Source organism: Cervus canadensis, chromosome 20 (assembly GCF_019320065.1).
Source record: "Cervus canadensis isolate Bull #8, Minnesota chromosome 20, ASM1932006v1, whole genome shotgun sequence".
Taxonomy (NCBI): Eukaryota; Metazoa; Chordata; class Mammalia; order Artiodactyla; family Cervidae; genus Cervus; species Cervus canadensis.
The window spans coordinates 3,191,751-3,211,359 of record NC_057405.1 but is presented as its reverse complement, the minus strand read 5'-3'; the positions used below and the strand labels follow the sequence as shown (position 1 = coordinate 3,211,359).

Sequence of the window (19,609 nt, the reverse complement as noted above, 5' to 3'; positions counted from 1 at the left end):
ATCTCCCATGTCTGCCTTGTCTGGAATTTTAGTTTCCAATGTTTTATTCCAAAATTTAAAATCAATACTTATTTTAAATTAATAGGTTTCAATAAAATTTGTCTTCCATTGCTTATTGCATGTTACTATATTTGAGTGTATTTTCTTTCAGGAGTGTATCCTTGAGTAATTCTTTCAAAGAGATTAAGTAGGCAGTACTTTCAGAGTCCTTCGATGTCTGAAAACGTCTTTTTATTTTTTTTGGCTTGCATGGATCTTGAGCCTTGCAGGATCTTAATTCCCAAATCAGGGATCGAATCCTGGGCCTCCCAGCAGTGGAAACTTGCAGTCTTCATACTGGACTGCCAGGGAATTCCTGGAAAACATCTTTGTTGCACTCCTACATTTTCGACATAGTATGACTGGGTATATAAATCTGGGGTGAAAGATATTTTCCTTCAGTCCTTGATGTATGATACTCTCCATTCATGTTAAAAAGTCTGATGTCTTTATGGTTCCTTTGTAGGTAATAGTTTTCCTCTTTTCATAGTTTTAAGGATTTTATTATTATCCTTGATGTTTTGAAGTTTTACTCTGTTCTTCGTGTGGTGATGGTTTTGTTTAAATTTCTCCTTTTTACTTTGTGGGCATGTTCATTTTAATTGGAAAAGGATTATCTATTTAGTTTAGTATTGCTTTCCCCCATATTCTGTAATTTTTCTTTTTGGAGCTTGTTTGAAGAATAATGGGACTTTAAAATTTTATTCTTGATGTCGCTCTTACCTTTACTTCATACTTTCCCTTGTTCTGTCCCTTTGTGCTATGTTCTGAGAGACTTTGACTTTCCAGTCACTATGCCGTGTTCATCTGCTTATTCTGCTTTTCAATTCATATATCCTCCCCTCCTGCCAATTATGTTTCTGTTTCTGAGATCCATTAAGACCCTTTTCCATAACTGCTCTTTTTCTGAACTGTCCTTGTTTGTGAATGCCACATTTCTATCTTTGTCTATATTCTGCCTTTTTCTTAAAATGTTGGTTTCTTTTCTTGATCTTTCACTGGGTTTTATACTTGGTCTTTTATTTTCGTCAGTCATGAAGCTGTTTTTTTTTTAAAGTTGGAATATATTTCACATACCATAATATTTGCCTTTTCAAGTATATAGATCAGTGGTTTTAGTATATTCACAAAGGGATGCAAACATCACTGCTGCTTAATTCCAGAACATTTTCATCACCCCAAGGAAAACACATAACCATTATGGTCACTTCCCGCTTCCCCCACCCTCCAGCCCCTGGCAACCACCACGAAGCACCTTCTGTCTTTATGAATTTGTCTGTTGTGAACTTTTCATATAAACAGAATCAAACAATCTGTATTGACCTTTTATGTCTTCTTTCATTTAGCATAACGTTTTCAACGTTCATCATGTTGTGGCACGAATCAATACTTCATTCCTTTTTCATGGCTGAATAATATTCCATCAGATGGGTGTACCACATTTTTGTTAGCTCATATTTCAGCTGATGGCCATTGGATTGTTCCTACTTTTTGGCTATTATGAGTAGTGGTGCTGTGAACACTCGTACAGATTTTTGCTTGGACACATGTAAGTTCTTTACTTCTAGGAGTAGAATTGCCGGGTCATATGGTGACTAAATGTTTAAGCTTTTGAGGACCTGCCAAACTGTTTTTTCAAAGCACACCGTTTCATGTTATCCCCAGCAGCGTATGAGAGTTCCCATTTCCTGACATTCTCACCAACACTTGTTATTGTCAATCTTTTTTAACCCATCCTAGTGGGGTATGATGTGGCATCACATTTTTTTCATATGTATTGCCTTTATGACTAATGATGTTGAGCATCTTTTCATGTGTTATTTAGGCATATGTGTATCTTTGGAGAAATGTCTATTTAAATCTTTTACACATTTTTATTGGATTATCTTTTTATTGTTGAATTGTAAGAGTTCTTTATATATTCTGGTTACCAAACCCTTATCATATATATGATTTGCAAATGTTTTCTGCTATTCTGGATTGTCTTCACTTTTTGATGTGTCCTTTGAAGCAACAAGGTTTAAAATTTTGATGAAGTCCAAAATTGTTTCTTTGAGGCATAATTCAAATAAACAAGCATCTCTTTAGCAAACACTGATGATCTGGGCAAAGAAGGACTTTACTCTGAAATGCTAAAATGGATTCTTTCCCTATATAGTCTGTTCCAGGAAACCTCTAGTCTTCCCACTCGAGAGTTCCTGCTTGTGATGGGGAATTGCCCAGGTTTTCTGGCCCTCTGAGATGGTGTGAGAGATGGTGATGCAGCATTTTTCAGGATTTTTCACTTGCTAAAAGCTAGCCTCTTAATGAAGGAGTGATGTAGTTTGCTCTTTCTGTATTTGAAAAGGTAGTATTGTCTGTGGGTCATAAAGCGTGTGTAAGGCGGAAGTGAAACTCCTCTCACTAACCACTGTGACAGCCTCTCACCTTCCTTCTTGTTTTGTGGTTTTCCCAGTTCTGGACTTTAGCGACCCCTTCAGCACGGAGGTAAAGCCGAGGATCCTGCTCATGGGCCTAAGAAGGAGTGGCAAGTCATCCATCCAGAAAGTCGTCTTTCATAAAATGTCTCCCAACGAAACTCTGTTCTTGGAGAGCACGAACAAGATCTGCCGGGAGGACGTTTCCAACAGCTCCTTTGTTAATTTTCAGATATGGGACTTCCCAGGACAGATTGACTTTTTCGACCCCACCTTTGACTATGAGATGATCTTCCGAGGGACAGGAGCGCTGATATTTGTCATAGACTCCCAGGTAAGGCTCCATCTCGGTGTCTGGCGGGACTGCGATGCCCGACCCTTTGCGATCGTTTGGGTTTGGGTTTTAGGGTCAGGAGTAGGCATTTCTCCCAGACTAGCATTTCTCAGTTGTGGCTGTCTGGCTTTGAAAAGGGGAAGAAAAATCTCCCTACACGCAGCCCTGACCAACAAGCAGTGTTCGGGAACTGTGTGCTCTTGGCAAGCCTAAAGAGGACGTCCCGGCGGGAGGGGACCACCGTGATGGCCACTGAAAGCAGGTACTCCTGGCAGATATCTCTAAAAGATCACAGGTTCTCTGCAACAAAAATACATGATTAGCTACATTTCAAAGTGTTTACTATTTCCTGTGAAGATAAAGTTCTCTGAGTGTGAACATTTTTCTTCTGAATCAAACTATTGCAGTTCCTACTAGTACCCCGTTAAGGCAGCGTGACTAGCATGTATTTTAGAGGTAACTAAATGCAAAATGTGAAATTTGAGATACATATATTTTTTTCTACTCAATCTGTGTATTTGTGCTTGACTAAGGATTTAGCATCAGTTCTGTTTTTGGTTTCTGTTTGTACTGAAAACCTTGTTCACATAAGGTGGCTATGGGGTGATTTTTGCTCTAGCGTTCACTCAGTTATTTAAATTCCTTCCAAGTTGTATCCCCTAGGTTACCTGATTTTCTATCACACAAAAAAATGTTTTTTGTGGTTTATCAGTAGACAATCCTGATTGTATTTTCATTTTAACTTTGCTGAAAGCAAAGAATTGGGAGCCGCTTGGCTGGAGAAGAACCTTATCACCTAGACTTGAAAGTCACTCACTTTATTGGTGTTCAGACCAGCCTTCTGAATGGTCTCTTTGGTACCCTGGGCCATTCTCCTGTGAAGTGGGGGAAGGGGCTGATGGTGTAAGGGCAGGAGGAGAGGGAAACAGCAGGACTAAAAATGCATCTCAGGCAGGTCAGTCTTAGGAAGGAGCACAGTTAGCAGACTGGGACATTGACATTGATGTTTTTCAAACTATTCCACGTGCAGTTACTCTTAGAAAGTATCCCCAACGGTGGGCCAGCCAGAAGGCCCTCCTGAGGGCTCTCTTTTGCAGCTGTAGGGGATTAAAAGTAACAAGTCCTACAGGAATGCCCTAAGCCAACTCCAAGCTCAGGTCTCAGTGTTTGCCTGAAATTGTAGACCTGCAAATGGACAGGTGGGGCTGAGCCTCTTGCGAGCCCAGTCGTGTTGGGAAGGAAGGGCTGTGAAGACCATCGGTAATAATGGTTCTGAGTCCATGCTTGCAAAACTATTCTCGGACAAGACTACTCATGCCTGAGAGCATTGTAAACTCACTCATGGATCGAGGTGCCTGTTTAATATAATAATGAAATTTGCAACTCAGCCTTTTAGTTCCAAGTGACTGCACGGTGAACTTGTGGAGCCGTGGGAGCATGGCCGGATGGTTAGAAGTTCTTTTTCTCCTTTGTGTGTGGGGTAGTGGGCTAGGGAGGCTGTCCATTCCAGGATCTGATCCATGGACAGCCGTGCCTCTCTTCCTGTGGGCCCATCCAGAGATGCGTGCCTCTAGCACCTTCATTCGGAGAAGGCGATGGCACCCCACTCCAGTACTCTTGCCTGGAAATTCCCATGGACGGAGGAGCCTGGTAGGCTGCAGTCCATGGGGTCGCGAAGAGTCGGACGCGACCGAGCGACTTCACTTTCACTTTTCACTTTCATGCATTGGAGAAGGAAATGGCAACCCACTGCAGTGTTCCTGCCTGGAGAATCCCAGGGACGGGGGAGCCTGGTGGGCTGCCGTCTATGGGGTCGCACAGAGTCGGACACGGCTGAGCGACTTAGCAGCAGCACCTTCGTTGGGTCCAGGCGCTGCTGGGAGCCACACTTTGCTGGCTGTCCTGCTCACCCTGACCTGTTTCCTGGCCCCTCTGTGGTTTTGGCAGTATCCCCTTCTTCCTGTCTGAGGTTGGCCAGCACCATAAGTCAGGAAGCTTGAAGCCCAAGAGGAGCGGCCGGCGGTGGACAAGCCGCCCGTGGGAGGGGGGGCTCCCGGGCTGTCACGCTCCTCTGTCTCCTCTCAGCCCTTCTCCCCGAGTCTTGCGGCTGCTGCACGGGGTAGCGGCACCAGTGGCCCTGCCGCCGGGTAAGTAGATTCCAGCCCTGACGCGTCACTTCAGGCCGGAGGCTCAGAAAGCACTTCACATCAACACCAGACTGTGTGTACATACAACTTACACTTACGGGATGTGAATTGCCAGTGCAACTCTGTCTCAGGTGTTGATGATACAGCTTTAATGTGATAAAATAGGGACACTTGCCAGTTTTTTTCACTGTTTAGGGTGTTTTTATTGCCTCAGTAATCTCCCCTTTTTTGGTTTGATTGAAATATAGTTGATTTACAATATTGTATTAGCTTCAGGTAATATATAGTAAAGAATATATATGTATATATTCTTTTTCAGACTCTTTTCCTTCTAGGTTGTTATAAAATCTTGAGTATAGTTCCTTGTGCTATACGGCAGGTTCTTGTTGGTGATCTGTTTTATATGCAGCAGTGTGTATATGTTGGGCTTCCCAGGTGGCGCCTGCCAATGCAGGAGATGCAAGAGCCATCAGTTCGATCCCTCGGTCGCGAAGATATAGCTTGGAGTAGAAAATGGCAACCCAGTATTCTTGCCTGGGAAGTCCCCTGGACGGAGGATCCTGGGGGGCCCCAGTCCATGGAGTCACAGAGAATCGGACAGGACTGAGCAGACACTAGACAAGCGAGTGTGTATATGTTCATCCCAAATTCCGAATGTATGCCTCTCCCTCCCACACTTGGCAATTTTTATTTTCTATTTTTAGGGTTTTTTTTGCCTGTTTTTTAAATTGCAGCTGTAATTCGGTTTTAATTTAACCTGAGCGTGAAAAGTGGACTTTCAGTGGGGTTGGTAAACGTGTTCTTTGTTTTGTTTCTTGGCTTGCTGGGTTTTGTTTGGGCCACTGGGTTTTGTTCCGGCCACAGGGCAACGAAATGAGTAAGAGTAAGAAACACACCTTTTTAAGTTACACTTCTTAAAAGGTAGGGAAAAGCATTGGTAAAAGTTGTCATTTACTAAAAATAAGGAATATTTAACTTTAACGAAGCAGTTTCCAAGTCTGCCTAATAGACTTTTCTGTTGGAAGCAGACTGTAAAAAATCCCCTTTGTGGGGATCTTTACTTGTTGTGATTGCAAACACGAAACAGAACCGAACTGGAGGAAAGTGTCTCAGCAACTCTTGAAGGTCAGCGCAGGGCTCTAAGCAGGACTGTGTCTGACACCTCCGAGTTTTATTTTTCGCTTGTGAATTCCTCACAACCGCAGAATGGCCAGATACATATATCACCAAGGAGAAAAATGTGTCCTCCCATAATGTGAAATAAGGGAGAGCGAAAGCATCAGGAGTGATGTCCCGTGGACCGCCCGCCCCGGGCCGCCCACAGAATGTCGCCCCCCGGCCCCAGGAGCCGTCGCTCTTTCTTCAGTAATCGTGTCGTGTGGCTGTGTTGTGTCCGCACTGCTGCTCGGCCTCTCCTCTGGTTGCAGAGACTGGGGTGGGGGCGGCTCTCTAGCCGTGGTGTGACGGCTTCTCATCTCAGGGGCTTCTCTTGTCGATCACGGGCTCCAGAGCGCAGCCTCAGTGGTTGTGGTGCGCTGGCTTAGTTGCTCTGTGGCCTGTGGGGTCTTCCCAGACCAGGGATGGAACCTGTGTCTCCTACGCTGGCAGGCGGACTCTTTGCCGTTGAGCCCCCAGGGAAGCGCCCCCACCCTGCCCCGGGAGCGACTTCACAGGTGCTTGGGGTCCAAACTAGAGTGTTGGCTTAACTCATGTTGGTGATTGTGGTTGTGACCCGCCCATAATCCCTAGATCTAATTTTAGAATAGGAGCCAGGCAGTGTGTTTTTCCTTTTTTAAAATTTGTTGTAGAAGATAATAAGCACAATAGGAGAAAAAAAATCACTCACCGTCTCTCTGCTCTAGTAATCAGATATTTTCCTTCTTTGTCATGTCATTTTTTAGCTCTTGTAGATCTGTACCACTTCATCAGTTTGCTGGTAATCAGACCATTTCATGTGCTTGGCAGGGAGGTTAGAGGAATGATTTCTAATCTTTTGAGACCATGATACACTCTTGACCTTGGCTGCTTCTGCTTACAGACACATGCCCTTCACTCCTCTCTTCAGTTAGAGACATAACCAATAACACTTGTTGAAGTGTAACTTCCACACAGTGAATAGCACTCACTTTTTAACCAAATGTTTACTTGGCTGCATTGGGTCTTGGTTGCAGCACGTGGGATCTTATTTCCCTGACCAGGGACTGAACCCACGTCCCCTACAGGGCAAGGCAGATTCTTAACCACTGGACCACCAGGAAAGTCCCAAATTACATTCATTTTAAGTGCACAGTTCAACCACTGTACACCTTCTAACCACCTTCTGACTTAAAGAATGTTTCCACCACGCTGAAAGCTTCCTTTGTGGCCTTTCTCAGATGTACCCCTCTGCCCAGGTTTCAGCCTTGGGCTGATATGATGTGCTTTCTGTCTCTATAGAATAGTTTGCCTTGTCTAGAATTTCTATATGTGGAATTGTACAATCATGACTTTGTTTTTTATCTGAGATATTATAATGTGTTAAGAAAGTGCCCCAAATTATTAAACTAGAATTTCTCCAAAATGCTTAGCCCAGCATCCAATCCCTGGAGGAGGAATTGGCAACCCACTCCAGTATTCTTGCCTGGAGAATCCCATGGACAGAGGAGCCTGGTGGTCTACAGTCCATGGGGTCGCGAGAGTCAGACATGACTAAACCACACCACAGCGTCCAATGTTTATTCTTCATTTTAAACAGCTCTTTAGAATGTGAAGGATGAAAATGACTGTCTGGTCTTTTTCTCCCTTCATAGCTTCCTGTTAGTATCTTAGTATTTTGATTTATCTAAAGACTGAGGATACATTTTTTTTTTTAATGGGCAAAGTATTTTAATAGACACGTGGCCAAACCAGACATAGAGTTAGCAAGTGAGCACTAGTAAAGATGCTCAGAATCACTAGTTATTAGGAAAATGCAAATCAAAACTACCATGAGACACCACCCCATGCCAATGAGAATGGCCAAAATTGAAAAAGACAAAAACAAACCACCCAACTGGTAATACCCAGTGTGAGGAAACGTGGAGAACAGCTGAAGCTTCCACACTGCTGGTCGGAGTGCAGAGTGGGGCAGCTACTGTATTATTTTTAGCTTTTTATTTTATATTGTAGCCGATTAACACTGTTGTGATAGTCCCAGGTGGGCAGCAAAGGGACTCAGCCACACATACACACACATAGGGCTACGTTTTTATTAATCGGTTTGGGGAATACAAGAATGCCCCAGAACATCCCCTGTTTTATCGGCCTTTCTTCATTTGTCCAGTTTTGGAATCAGGATGAGTGGGTGAAAAGTCCTTTAAATGTTGTTCTGAAGATCCCTTTCCTTTTTGCTATAAAAACAAGTCCTATTGGGGAATTCCCCAGTTGTCCAGTGGTTAGGACTCTGACTTTCCACTGCCAGGGTCACAGGTTTGATCCCTGATTGGGGAACTGGATCCTGTAAGCCGTGAAGCCAGGAAAAAAAAAACACACCAAAAAACCGAGGCATATTCATACCCTTCAGGTTGGCAGTGATGAAGAGATCTGACAACCCTGGGTGCTGGTGAGAGTCTGGAGGAGCAGGGATTCTTCCGTGTTATCTAGCCGAGTTCAAAGTGCTCAGTCCTCTGACCCAACAAGCCTGACTTCAGGGGAAGCCCTAAGAGACAAACAGGCACAGAGATGTGTGTGAGACTGGCCACGTTGTCATCTTCCTGATCTCACACATTCTGAATTCCCATCAACAGGCAAGTAGGTGACAAATTATAGACCATCCACAATGGAATTTTATAGAACTGTTCCTAGGAATCACGCATTCGTTATGTGCTTCAACAAACGTGAATCTCACTGACACAATGGGCACGGAGAAGGCGAACTGTAATCCACAGGCACGTTGATATTGCTGTAAATTTTTAAATAATGTAAATTAATTCTGTATGTTGTTTGAGGATACATAGGTATGTCTTAATAGTAATGTATAAAGAGGTGGGTGAGGCTAAAGGCAGAAGTCAGGGTACTGGTTACCTCTGGAAAGCGTGGGGTAGAGTGATGGGCTTGGCTGGCAGGATGGGGAGAAACACGGGGCTTTGATGTCTACTGTTTGATTTCTTAAACAGAGAGATGCATACACACAGGCCTTCGTTGTCTTATTGTATGGGTATCATCTGTAGAAGGAGAAAAAAAACAGCATTGTGTTATTTGGGGCAATTCCCAGGGGTCAGCAGACTTTTTGAAAAGGGTCAGATGGTCATGATTTGAGGTTTGCAGGCTGTGCTATCTCTGAGGCGTTTCTACAGAGGAGAACCACTCAGCTCTGCCTGGGTGCCCCCATCCACCGTGTGCATATCAAGACGTGCCGTGGCCCTTAAATCCATGCGGTGCGTGTCATACCTCAGTAAGGCTGGGCGTGGGGCGAGGCGGGAGGCTGGAAGGCCGCCCAGAAGCCTTCGGCAGGAAGCCCAGAGAGGCCTCCCTGACCCGCTGCGCTCTGTTCTCAGGACGATTACATGGAGGCCTTGGCCAGGCTCCACCTCACCGTGACCAGGGCCTACAAAGTCAACACCGACATCAACTTCGAGGTGTTTATCCACAAAGTGGATGGCCTGTCAGATGACCACAAAATTGAAACCCAGAGGGACATCCACCAGAGGGCCAATGATGACCTTGCAGATGCCGGGCTAGAAAAAATTCATCTCAGGTGAGAAGAGAAACGCCTCAGGGGTCACTGGGGTCCCACAGTCGTGAGCAGTTGGCGCGGACAGTCACTGACCCGTGTGCCCTGCTTTGTGCTGTAGACATCAGGATGGTATTTGGGAAAAGTGAGCATTGCGTGTGCTAACTCCAATCTTTCAGAAAAGCGTTGGGGTTATAAAATTTTTATTTTTTGACCAAAGATCAAAGCTAAGCCTTCCTCATATGAAAATCACAGAAGAGAAAACCCATACACTGCATCCAGGAAGTTAATCGATGCTGAGGTTTACTATTATAGGTAGTATCTATAATCATAAGGAATCCTCTAAAAAAACTGAATAGAAATAAGTATTCACAGAGGAAAGCCACTTCTCTATAATTTTTGTGGGGTAGTATGTATGCATCATTCATTTGGCAAATTAGAAAAATGAAAAGATTGGATACTTCAGTATCAGTAATGTAGCTGCTATAACGTGAGAGATGTGTATAAAGATGATTAGTGCCGATTCCCTTGGAGAATGTAGGGAAGCTGATATAGGCACATGCGTCTGCATTTTTAAGCCTTCTGGTCCAGCCAGTCGGCAGAGACGAGGCACAGTTCTTGCTTTGGGGGAGATGGACAGAAATGTCTTGTTAAGATAAGTTCTTTTTTTGGCTGCACTGCATGGCTTCTGGGAACTTAGCTCCCCACTCAGGGATTGAACTCTGGCTCTTGGCAGTGAAAGTAGAGTCCTCACCCCTGGACCGCCAGGGAATTCTCATGTTCGTTTTTTACCGAGGTGGTTTTGACTTCTGCAGGGACTAGAATGTGTGTGTAAGAGCTGTAGTGAATACAGAAGGCATGATACTGGTGTTACGACATAGTCTGAACAGCCTGTTCCTCAGTCAAAGGTAACAAGTGATGAAATACTGTTTCATCTTTCAGCTTTTATCTGACAAGCATATATGACCATTCAATATTTGAAGCTTTTAGCAAAGTGGTTCAGAAACTGATTCCACAACTTCCCACCCTGGAGAATTTGCTGAACATCTTTATCTCAGTAAGTAAATAATATTATCCCATTAGAGTCATTCGCGGAATTTAAGAATAACATTGCATGAGTGCAAACAATCTTATTTCTGCTTGGTCTGACAGTACTTCAAGGTCTCTGAAATATTACATTTGAAGATTGTGCCTACATACTATTTTAGGTCCGTTAAAATTTAGCTCCCCAAACAGTTCCTATACTTCACTGGTATAGTCGGAATGTTTATTGAAGCTGTAGGCAATCATTCAGTTTTAAAAGAGTCCTGTCAGAGGTAGAGGGCATAAAAGTTGATTTTGGCCGTAAGATACATGGTGTTGAATTTTTAAAAATCTGTTTAGCGCTGTGAATAAATGATATGGTGGCTGGCTGAGTCCTGAAAACTACCAGCTCAAAGTAGAATTACCACAGACCTTTAGTTGTATTCACATTGATTCTCACTGCACAATTTTGAGTTTGTTTGCTTAGACTTTTAAAATCTACTTTTTAATTTAAAGTCAGTAAAATTTGTGTGATAATTTCAGTTTTCATTTCTTAAGTAAATCCATTATAAAGATGTTCATGATAATGAGGTTTAAACTGTAATAAAATGGAACAACCGAAAGTTTTGCTAGTTCGTATTTGAGACTAAGGGTGTCATATCATTTTATGTAACCATGTCATGCTCTAAAACCAGCTATCCTTTTAAGGCAGACTCTCCTTTTTGTTTCAGAATTCTGGAATTGAAAAGGCGTTTCTCTTCGATGTGGTCAGTAAGATTTATATTGCAACAGATAGCACCCCTGTGGATATGCAGACCTACGAGCTCTGCTGTGACATGATCGATGTGGTCATTGATATTTCATGTATTTATGGGTAAGTAGAACATCCTGAAAGGCTACCGTCAAGCAAGTTTCTCTTTTGTAACCCTTGAGGTATTTTGAATTTACTTATTTGATCTTAATACTTTTGTTTGAAATGATTGAGATCTATAAATACACTATTTAGTATGTGATAATAATAACAAAAAATTGTTGAGTAAATGCCCGGGCATTATGCTGATAATTTCATTGCCTATATTATACCATTGAATTCTTCAGTATTCCACGAGGTGGAAATTACTACTCCTGTTTTACAGATAGGAAAACAGGTTCAGAGTGGTGAAGTTTCTAACCCCAGCTCACACTATCATTAGGGAACGAAGTTAGGATTTGAGCTCATCTGATTCCTAGTTCCTCTATTGAAAAATCTGTCACGTATCATGATGTCATGTATACTTGAGGGAAAGTATTAGGATCCTTGGATTTCTACATAAATACCTCACATTAACCACAGCTCTGTTACCTTCTTTATAATAGGAAATAATGGCTGGATTTTTTTTTTCCAATATACTTTTGACTGTCTTTTGCTGTGGGTAGCAGAGAACTATGAAACTAAGCAGACATTACCTGCTTAGTATTACGGTCTTAACCTTCTTAGAAAACTGAACTTCTTGTACATATAAAAGAACACAAAATAAGGAATGAGGGAAATTGATTTTGTTACTGGACATAGAAATAATTCCCCATAATAGTAAATTTGCTGAATTCAGGATTTTGTACAGAGTGAGTGTGAACTGTCTTATTAAGGCATTAGGTTGTTGCTGCCTGTTTATATTGGATCTCACAGCCATTGATGGGGTAAAGCGTTTCTTCATCTTTCTCTTTGCTCACTGGCTGTGGCCTGCTTTATGCAGCTTTCTCTGCCAGCTTCTAGGGAGCCTTGGTCTCACCACTTTCTCCTTCCATTCAGTTCAGACTCTTTCTGTTAACTGTTAACATACATGCCCACCCACAGTCCCTTCCCTTATGAAACAGGGAAACCAATCCATACCTCTCAGGACAGTTCAGTTCAGTCACTCAGTCGTGTCCGACTCTTTGCGACCCCATGAATCGCAGCACACCAGGCCTCCCTGTCCATCACAAACTCCCGGAGTTTACCCAAACCCATGCCCATCGAGTCGGTGATGCCATCCATCCATCTCATCCTCTGTCATCCCCTTCTCCTCCTGCCCCCAATCCCTCCCAGCGTCAGAGTCTTTTTCAATGAGTCAACTCTTCACATGAGGTGGCCAAAGTATTGGAGTTTCAACTTTAGCATCAGTCCTTCCAATGAACACCCAGGACTGATCTCCTTTAGGATGGACTGGTTGGATGTCCTTGCAGTCCAAGGGACTCTCAAGAGTCTTCTCCAACACCACAGTTCAAAAGCATCAATTTTTCGGCACTCGGCTTTCCTCACAGTCCAACTGTCACATCCATACATGACCACTGGAAAAACCATAGCCTTGACCAGACGGACCTTTGTTGGCAAAGTAATGTCTCTGCTTTTTAACATGCTATCTAGGTTGGTCATCACTTTCCTTCCAAGAAGTAAGCGTCTTTTAATTTCATGGCTGCAGTGATTTCACCATCTGCAGTGATTTTGGAGCCCCCAAAAATAAAGTCTGACACTGTTTCCACTGTCTCCCCATCTACTTCCCATGAAGTGATGGGACCAGATGCCATGATCTTAGTTTTCTGAATGTTGAGCTTTAAGTCAACTTTTTCACTCTCCTCTTTTACTTTCATCAAGAGGCTCTTTAGTTCCTCTTCACTTTCTGCCATGAGGGTGGTGTCATCTGCGTATCTGAGGTTATTGATATTTCTCCCGGCAATCTTGATTCCAGCTTGTGCTTCTTCCAGCCAAGGGTTTCTCATGATGTACTCTGCATATAAGTTAAATAAGCAGGGTGACAATATACAGCCTTGACGTACTCCTTTTCCTGTTTGGAGCCAGTCTGTTGTTCCATGTCCAGTTCTAACTGTTGCTTCCTGACCTGCATACATACCTCTCAGGACTGCAGTGAGGATGAAATATCATTAGGTCTCCCCTGGTGGACCCCAAATGTATCTGCCATTATTATTTTTTAAAGTTAAAGTATTTAAAACTTTTTTTCCCAAAGTTTATTTATTTGGCCGAGCCACATGAGTTGCGGGGTCTTAGTTGCCTGCCCAGGAATTGAACCCAGGCCCCTTGCAGTGGAAGCGTGGAGTCCTAACCACTGAACCACCAGGGAATTCCTTATCATTATTATTATTATTAAACACTGGCTTTAGAAATAGACCTTATTTCCCAAGACTGCTGCCTTGCAATATTCTCTTGTTTTTAAACTGTTAAGTGGATGACCTTGAAATAATCACGGAGGATGAAAGTTATCCTGATTATAGTTTAGATGATTGTCATAATCAAATAACAATGAACAGCACAATTAATCTGGCAAATACTCAATGATATGCATAATTATTATTTTGCCATATGGTAATTAGACATAAATGGTAAGTTGTTCATGGAAACAATGTTAATCAGTTACTTTTATCCAGCTCAAACACACACCGGGAGGAAGGGGCCGGGCAGGGGAGGGAGCAGGGCTTTACTGGCAGATTGCTTTCCCGTGGTGGAATGCCGTGGGCCTGGGAACCTGCCCTGTTGAGTAAGAACCAGTCTGGGTCCGGGTCACAAATGGGGCATACGTTCTGGGGTTTCTTGAGACCGTTTGCTAGAGTGGCCACGAGCCAGCCCGGGGGCTGCAGAGGGAAGCTGAGGGTGCGTGCCACAGCCCAGGAAGCAGTCCACCTTGCCATTGGAGATCCTAGAAGCAGCTGACCTGGTCTGCTCCGGAGTCTCAGCTGGGATTTGAAAACACACACAGTTTCAGATAAGGGAAAGGTATATGACATCCTCCTTTGTCTATAAACAAGATACAGAACTGGATATGGCAGTGTCTTCAGAGGGCCCAGTTTTGATCACAAAGGTCATATCAATAATGATAATAGCAGTTAACGTTGTACATTTTATATGCTCTCAGCACTATGCTTAGTGTTATGTACATGTTATTTCATTGCATTAGGAAACTTTGAAGTAATCACTGCTCATATACAATGAAGAAATCGAGGCTCAAAAAAGTGACTCAGTTTGCCCAAATTTATACAGTAAAATGAGAAAGCTGGGATTCAAACCCAAGTAATTTGTGTTTGCAGGCCACACCTTTTCTTAAATATTTATTTATCTTTTTATTTTGAAAAAATTTCAAATCTATAGAAAATATGCAAGAATAGTACAGTGAACTCCGATATACCCTTCTCTGGGATTCACCAGTTTTTATCAGTGAGCCTTATTTGCTCACTCTTTTTCTAATACAGTTGGCCCTATATGTGAGTTCCACATTGACAGATTCAACCAACCAGTGGATTGAAAATATTCAGAAAAATATTCCAGAAAGTTCCAAAAAGCAAAACTTGAATTTGCTGTACGCTGACAGCTATTTCCATAATATTTGCATTGTATTGGGCATTTTATGTCATCTAGAGATGATTAAAAGTATATGGTGAGGAGGAGGAGTGGGACTTCCCTGATGGTCCAGCAGTTAAGACTCTGGGCTTTCACTGCACAGGGATGGGTTCGATTCCTTGTTGAGAAACTAAGATCCCGCATGCCAAAAGGAAGTAAAAAAGGGGGAGGATGTGTGTAGGATGGGCCTCTCCGGGTAGCACTACAGGTAGAGAACCCATCTGCCAGGCAGTTAGACCAAGAGACAGGTTCGATTCCTGGGTCGGGGAGATCCTCTGGAGGAAGGCGTGGCAACCCACTCCAGTTTTCTTGCCCAGAGACTCCCTTGGACAGAGGAGCCTGGTGGGCTACAGTCCATCGGGTTGCAAAGAGTCAGACATGAATGACGCAACTCAGCATGCACACATGCATGTGGGTAGGTTATATGCAGATACATGAGGAACTTTAGCATCTTTGGATTTGGGTATCTGCTGAGGGGAGTCTTAGAGCCAACCCCAGGCCCTAAGCCTGCTCCGTAGGGATGACTGTACATACACATTTGTTTTTGCTGAACCATTTGGGAGTAAGTTACAGATCATGATCCTTTGACCACAGCTGTTAATACTTGAACGTCTGTTTCTTGATAACAAGGACATTTTCTTACAGGACCACAGTTTAATATCAAATTAAGTCTATTTAACATGACTTCATGACTCTATTATCTAATATAGGGTCCTTTGTTAAATTTTATCAGTGGTCCCAATTCGTTCTTTTATCGCAGTTTTTTCCCCCAGATGAAGGATCTAGCCCAGCACTTGGCCGCCTCTTCAGGCTGCTTTATTTTGGAAAAGTTCTTCACCCTTCCTTGGTCTTCAGGCTGTGCTTTAGACAGCCTGGTTGTTCTGTCACGAGGAAACAGGGAGCCCTCATGGGCCGCGGAGAGGAGGAGAGCTGGCCTCCATCCGTCACTTGTGTCCTTCAGGTCCATGAAGAGTTCAGCCTCTTGGGTGTCAGTAGGACGCTGACCATCATACAGTGTACGTTCTTGGGATCGGGTGTTTCTGAGAAATTTAGCTGAAAGACACTGTAAGTGTAAACTCCCTATCGTTATGATTATCACTCTTTGTGATAATCCGGTCTTGTTGCTGGGTAACAAATTGTAGTTCTTAATGGTCAAATATGTTTTTGGTTTCTGTTCCCATTTAGCCTCAAAGAAGATGGAGCAGGAACCCCCTATGACAAGGAGTCAACAGCCATTATAAAGCTGAATAATACAACAGTTCTCTATTTGAAAGAGGTGACAAAGTTCCTGGCTCTTGTGTGCTTCGTCAGAGAGGAAAGCTTTGAAAGAAAAGGTAATTTTTTGTGTGTGTGATTTAAATGAAGCATTTCCATTCAGACGGATCCTGCCTTTCCTGCTCGTTGAATGTGGGTGGACAGCAGCCGTGCCCCTGGGGGCTGCCAGACTTCAGTCTCGGGCTCCCCTTGGCTCCTGCCCCCCGCCAGTGGGGTTTGGGGATCCGTGAAGCAGCGTGAGGTGGTAGTGGAACCAGACCCCCTCCCAGGGAGGGGCCTTAGGTTTTCCGGGAGCGAAGCCAGCTGGGGTGTTATTGCCTGGCCGTAGAGTCCCTTACCCGAGGAGGCCCAAGGCCTTGGTCCTCACCTCTAGAAGGCTTTAGGGACGCTGCGACCACTTGTCCTCCCCGTGTAAAGGGTGAGACTCACGCAGTCTTAAAGCTAGACTTTTTTAAACTTCTGTTCAGCCCTTGTCCATTCTTTAGTCCTAAAACACAGCGGTGGCATCGTGATTCCAAAAAAGGGAAGATACTGGTATACTTAATAATGTCACCAAATATTTTTTAGGACCAAATTGAGTTTTATTTTGAAATAAAAGCAATTAACCTCTTAAAGATACTCATATTCCCTGCCCCCCATCTAAACTGGGAAATATCAGCTTACTGATGTAGTTAAGGATTTTTGCTAGTAATTAGGAGATGATGTACCCTAAATGGAGAAGGAAATGGCAGCCCACTCCAGTATTCTTGCCTAGAGAATCCCATGGACAGAGGAGCCTGGCAGGCTGCAGTCCATGGGGTTGCAAGAGTCAGACACGACTTGGTGACTAAACCATTACCCTAAGTTCCCAACAAAGTAGCAATAATAACATTTTCTGAAATAGCCTTTTTTTCTTATAAGTAATACATGTTCATTATTTTAAAATGCTTTGAAAACTTAAAGTATACAGAGCAAAATAAAATCACTGAATTTCACCATCTTAGAGCTGAACCCCGTGTTAAATTTCTGGGGTTTTCTTTCTCCTTTTCTGCCTTCCTGTCACTTTTTTCTTCTGTTATCCCCTCTTTCCTTCCTTTCTTCCAACAAAACTGGTGCCATTTTGTCTATATAATTTTTTATCCTTTTGTTTTCACGTATTTGTACCCTGAAAATTTTCTTAATTCTTTGGAGCATAAAAGCATAATTAAGATTTTTATTACTTTTCTGTTAAAAAGCAGTAGATTCATTTAGAAGATTTAGAAATAATGAGCAAAAAGGAAATAATTATTGGTAAGTTTCTCAGTCACATCACATTAAACTTGTTTGCTTTTTAGGGTGACTAACCATCTCCATTTGCCTGGGACAGGGAGGGGGGTTCCTGAGAAAAGGACCTTCAGGTTTGAAACTTGAAAAGTCCCAGGCAAATGTGATGAATCAATCACCCTAGCTTTATAAAGAGCTTGATGCCTTACATATGCAGGAAGTGGTTCGCTTGGTTTTTGCTGCCTTAATCTCAGTAGTGAGTCCTATTAGTGTTATGGATAATCGACACTTATTGATTGATTTCTCCTCAAGTTGGTTTCTGTCTGCATTTTCTGGGATCATCTTTGACTGCTCTGGCAGAAAGGGGAGGATGGAAAGCAGAAGTGGGATTCTTGGAAAGGGAGGTGGTTAAAAAATACAGCCATCTGGGCCCACCACCGAACATCTAGAATAGAGTTTCTGGGAGAAGAGCCTGGGGTTCATTCATTTTATAAAAGTTTCCAGGAGGCTTTTAATGTGCAGCTATGACTGAAAACCACTGAACCTATAGAAGGATATGGGACCATCGCTTAACTTTGTATGGTGCTAAAGATAGGGCTTATTCTGTTCATGTCTCTGTTCCTATATTTGTCAACAGCCTTTTATGAAAGAGTGAAATAAACAGCACTCTTTGTATACAGTTTCTTTAAAAACCTCAATTGTGAATTTTCACTTTTAAAACTCCAAATGCAGCAAGATTACTGTTGTGTTTTAAACGTGCACAGATGAGTAAGTTGACATGTGTCAGGAATCATCAGTCGCCTCTCTCTGAAATTTCCTAGAGTTGAGTTCGCACTGAGCCAAAGCCCTTTAGCTAAGCTTTCTGCCTAAGGCAGTTAGTGGGACACATAGGTAGAGTTTTGAGGTGGCGCTCACATATCTTACTCAAACTCCCACTAAATAAAATCATGTCTTTGGTCCCTGTTTCTTCCTTTTTTTGAAGTTCATGTTTTATTTGGAAGAAGGTTCCAAGAAATAAAAGTGAGGACGTGGGGAGATAGAGAAGGGAGGGGGAAAAGCTGTCTTCAGTGGCAGCGTTATCCGCACTTCTTTTTAAAAATACTTTTTAAATGCTTTCTATTACTTTAAAATTTTTCCTTTTATTTCTTTGGCTACACCGTGAGGCATGCAGGATCTGGTGCACCGGGGAGCTCCCTTCTGCTCACTTCTGCTGAGGGAATCTTGGAGAAGCTATGTGTGCAGAAAACTTAGACCCACCCCCATTGGACATGCAAGGCGGCCACTTTGTCCCCCAGCAATCATACCCCGTCATGAGGGGCGCCCTCAGAGGCTTGTATCCCCTAGCCCTAGTACCTGTCTGCGCGCCAAAGGAAGCCTCCAGCAGAGCAGAAGTGCCCCTACCTGGGCTTACTTATTTCTTACTTCTTCCCCGCTCTTTCTCACCCGTCTTTTCCTGAGGAGATGGTTTCTTAGATTTGTCGCGCTGTGGTCACTGTCACGGCAGAAGCAGCAGAGGGCGCCACTCAGAGGGTTTCCTGCTCCTGGAAGCTGAGAGGGTGTTTCTTACAGTCGCTTGTGGTTAGTTACGTGGCTGCTTTGAAGCGTCCCTTGCCTTGGCTGGAATCCCAATCCCATTTTTAAAATTTATTTATTTATTTTGGGGGTGGGGTGGGGCTCCTGAAGCATCACCTGAGTGGATGGAAATATTCTGGGGGCTAGTTATTTTAATAAGTTTAAAAGTAGTAAACTTTAAACTTCCTGATCCCTGGGTCAGGAAGACCCCTGGAGAAGGGGAATGGCAACCCACTCCAGTATTCTAGCCTGGAGAATCGGCAGGCTGCAGTCCGTGGGTCACAAAGAGTTAGACACAGCTGAGTGACTACCACTTTCACTTTCAAAGGTAGTAAAGGGAACCCACTGCCTTATCCCGACTGGTGTATACATAACACTGCTGTCAATACTTACATATTGGCGCTGATGATCTGAAATGGGCTCAGGACTTGGATTATATTTTATCTATTTTTGTATCATTAATCTCTGAAAACGCAAGAAAATTCTCCCCATACTATTGGCCGT

At 43.2% G+C, this 19,609-nt stretch overlaps 1 protein-coding gene across 1 annotated transcript in view; it reads left to right on the top strand.

Annotated features, from left to right (window-relative positions):
• Window positions 1-19,609, top strand: part of RRAGD (Ras related GTP binding D) — a 34,187-nt gene that overhangs the window by 10,992 nt on the left and 3,586 nt on the right. The window contains exons 2-6 of the mRNA XM_043439472.1: window positions 2,493-2,790; window positions 9,452-9,651; window positions 10,570-10,684; window positions 11,382-11,524; window positions 16,202-16,350. Of these exons, the coding sequence (XP_043295407.1) occupies window positions 2,493-2,790; window positions 9,452-9,651; window positions 10,570-10,684; window positions 11,382-11,524; window positions 16,202-16,350 (905 nt within the window). The remainder of the gene's footprint in view (window positions 1-2,492; window positions 2,791-9,451; window positions 9,652-10,569; window positions 10,685-11,381; window positions 11,525-16,201; window positions 16,351-19,609) is intronic.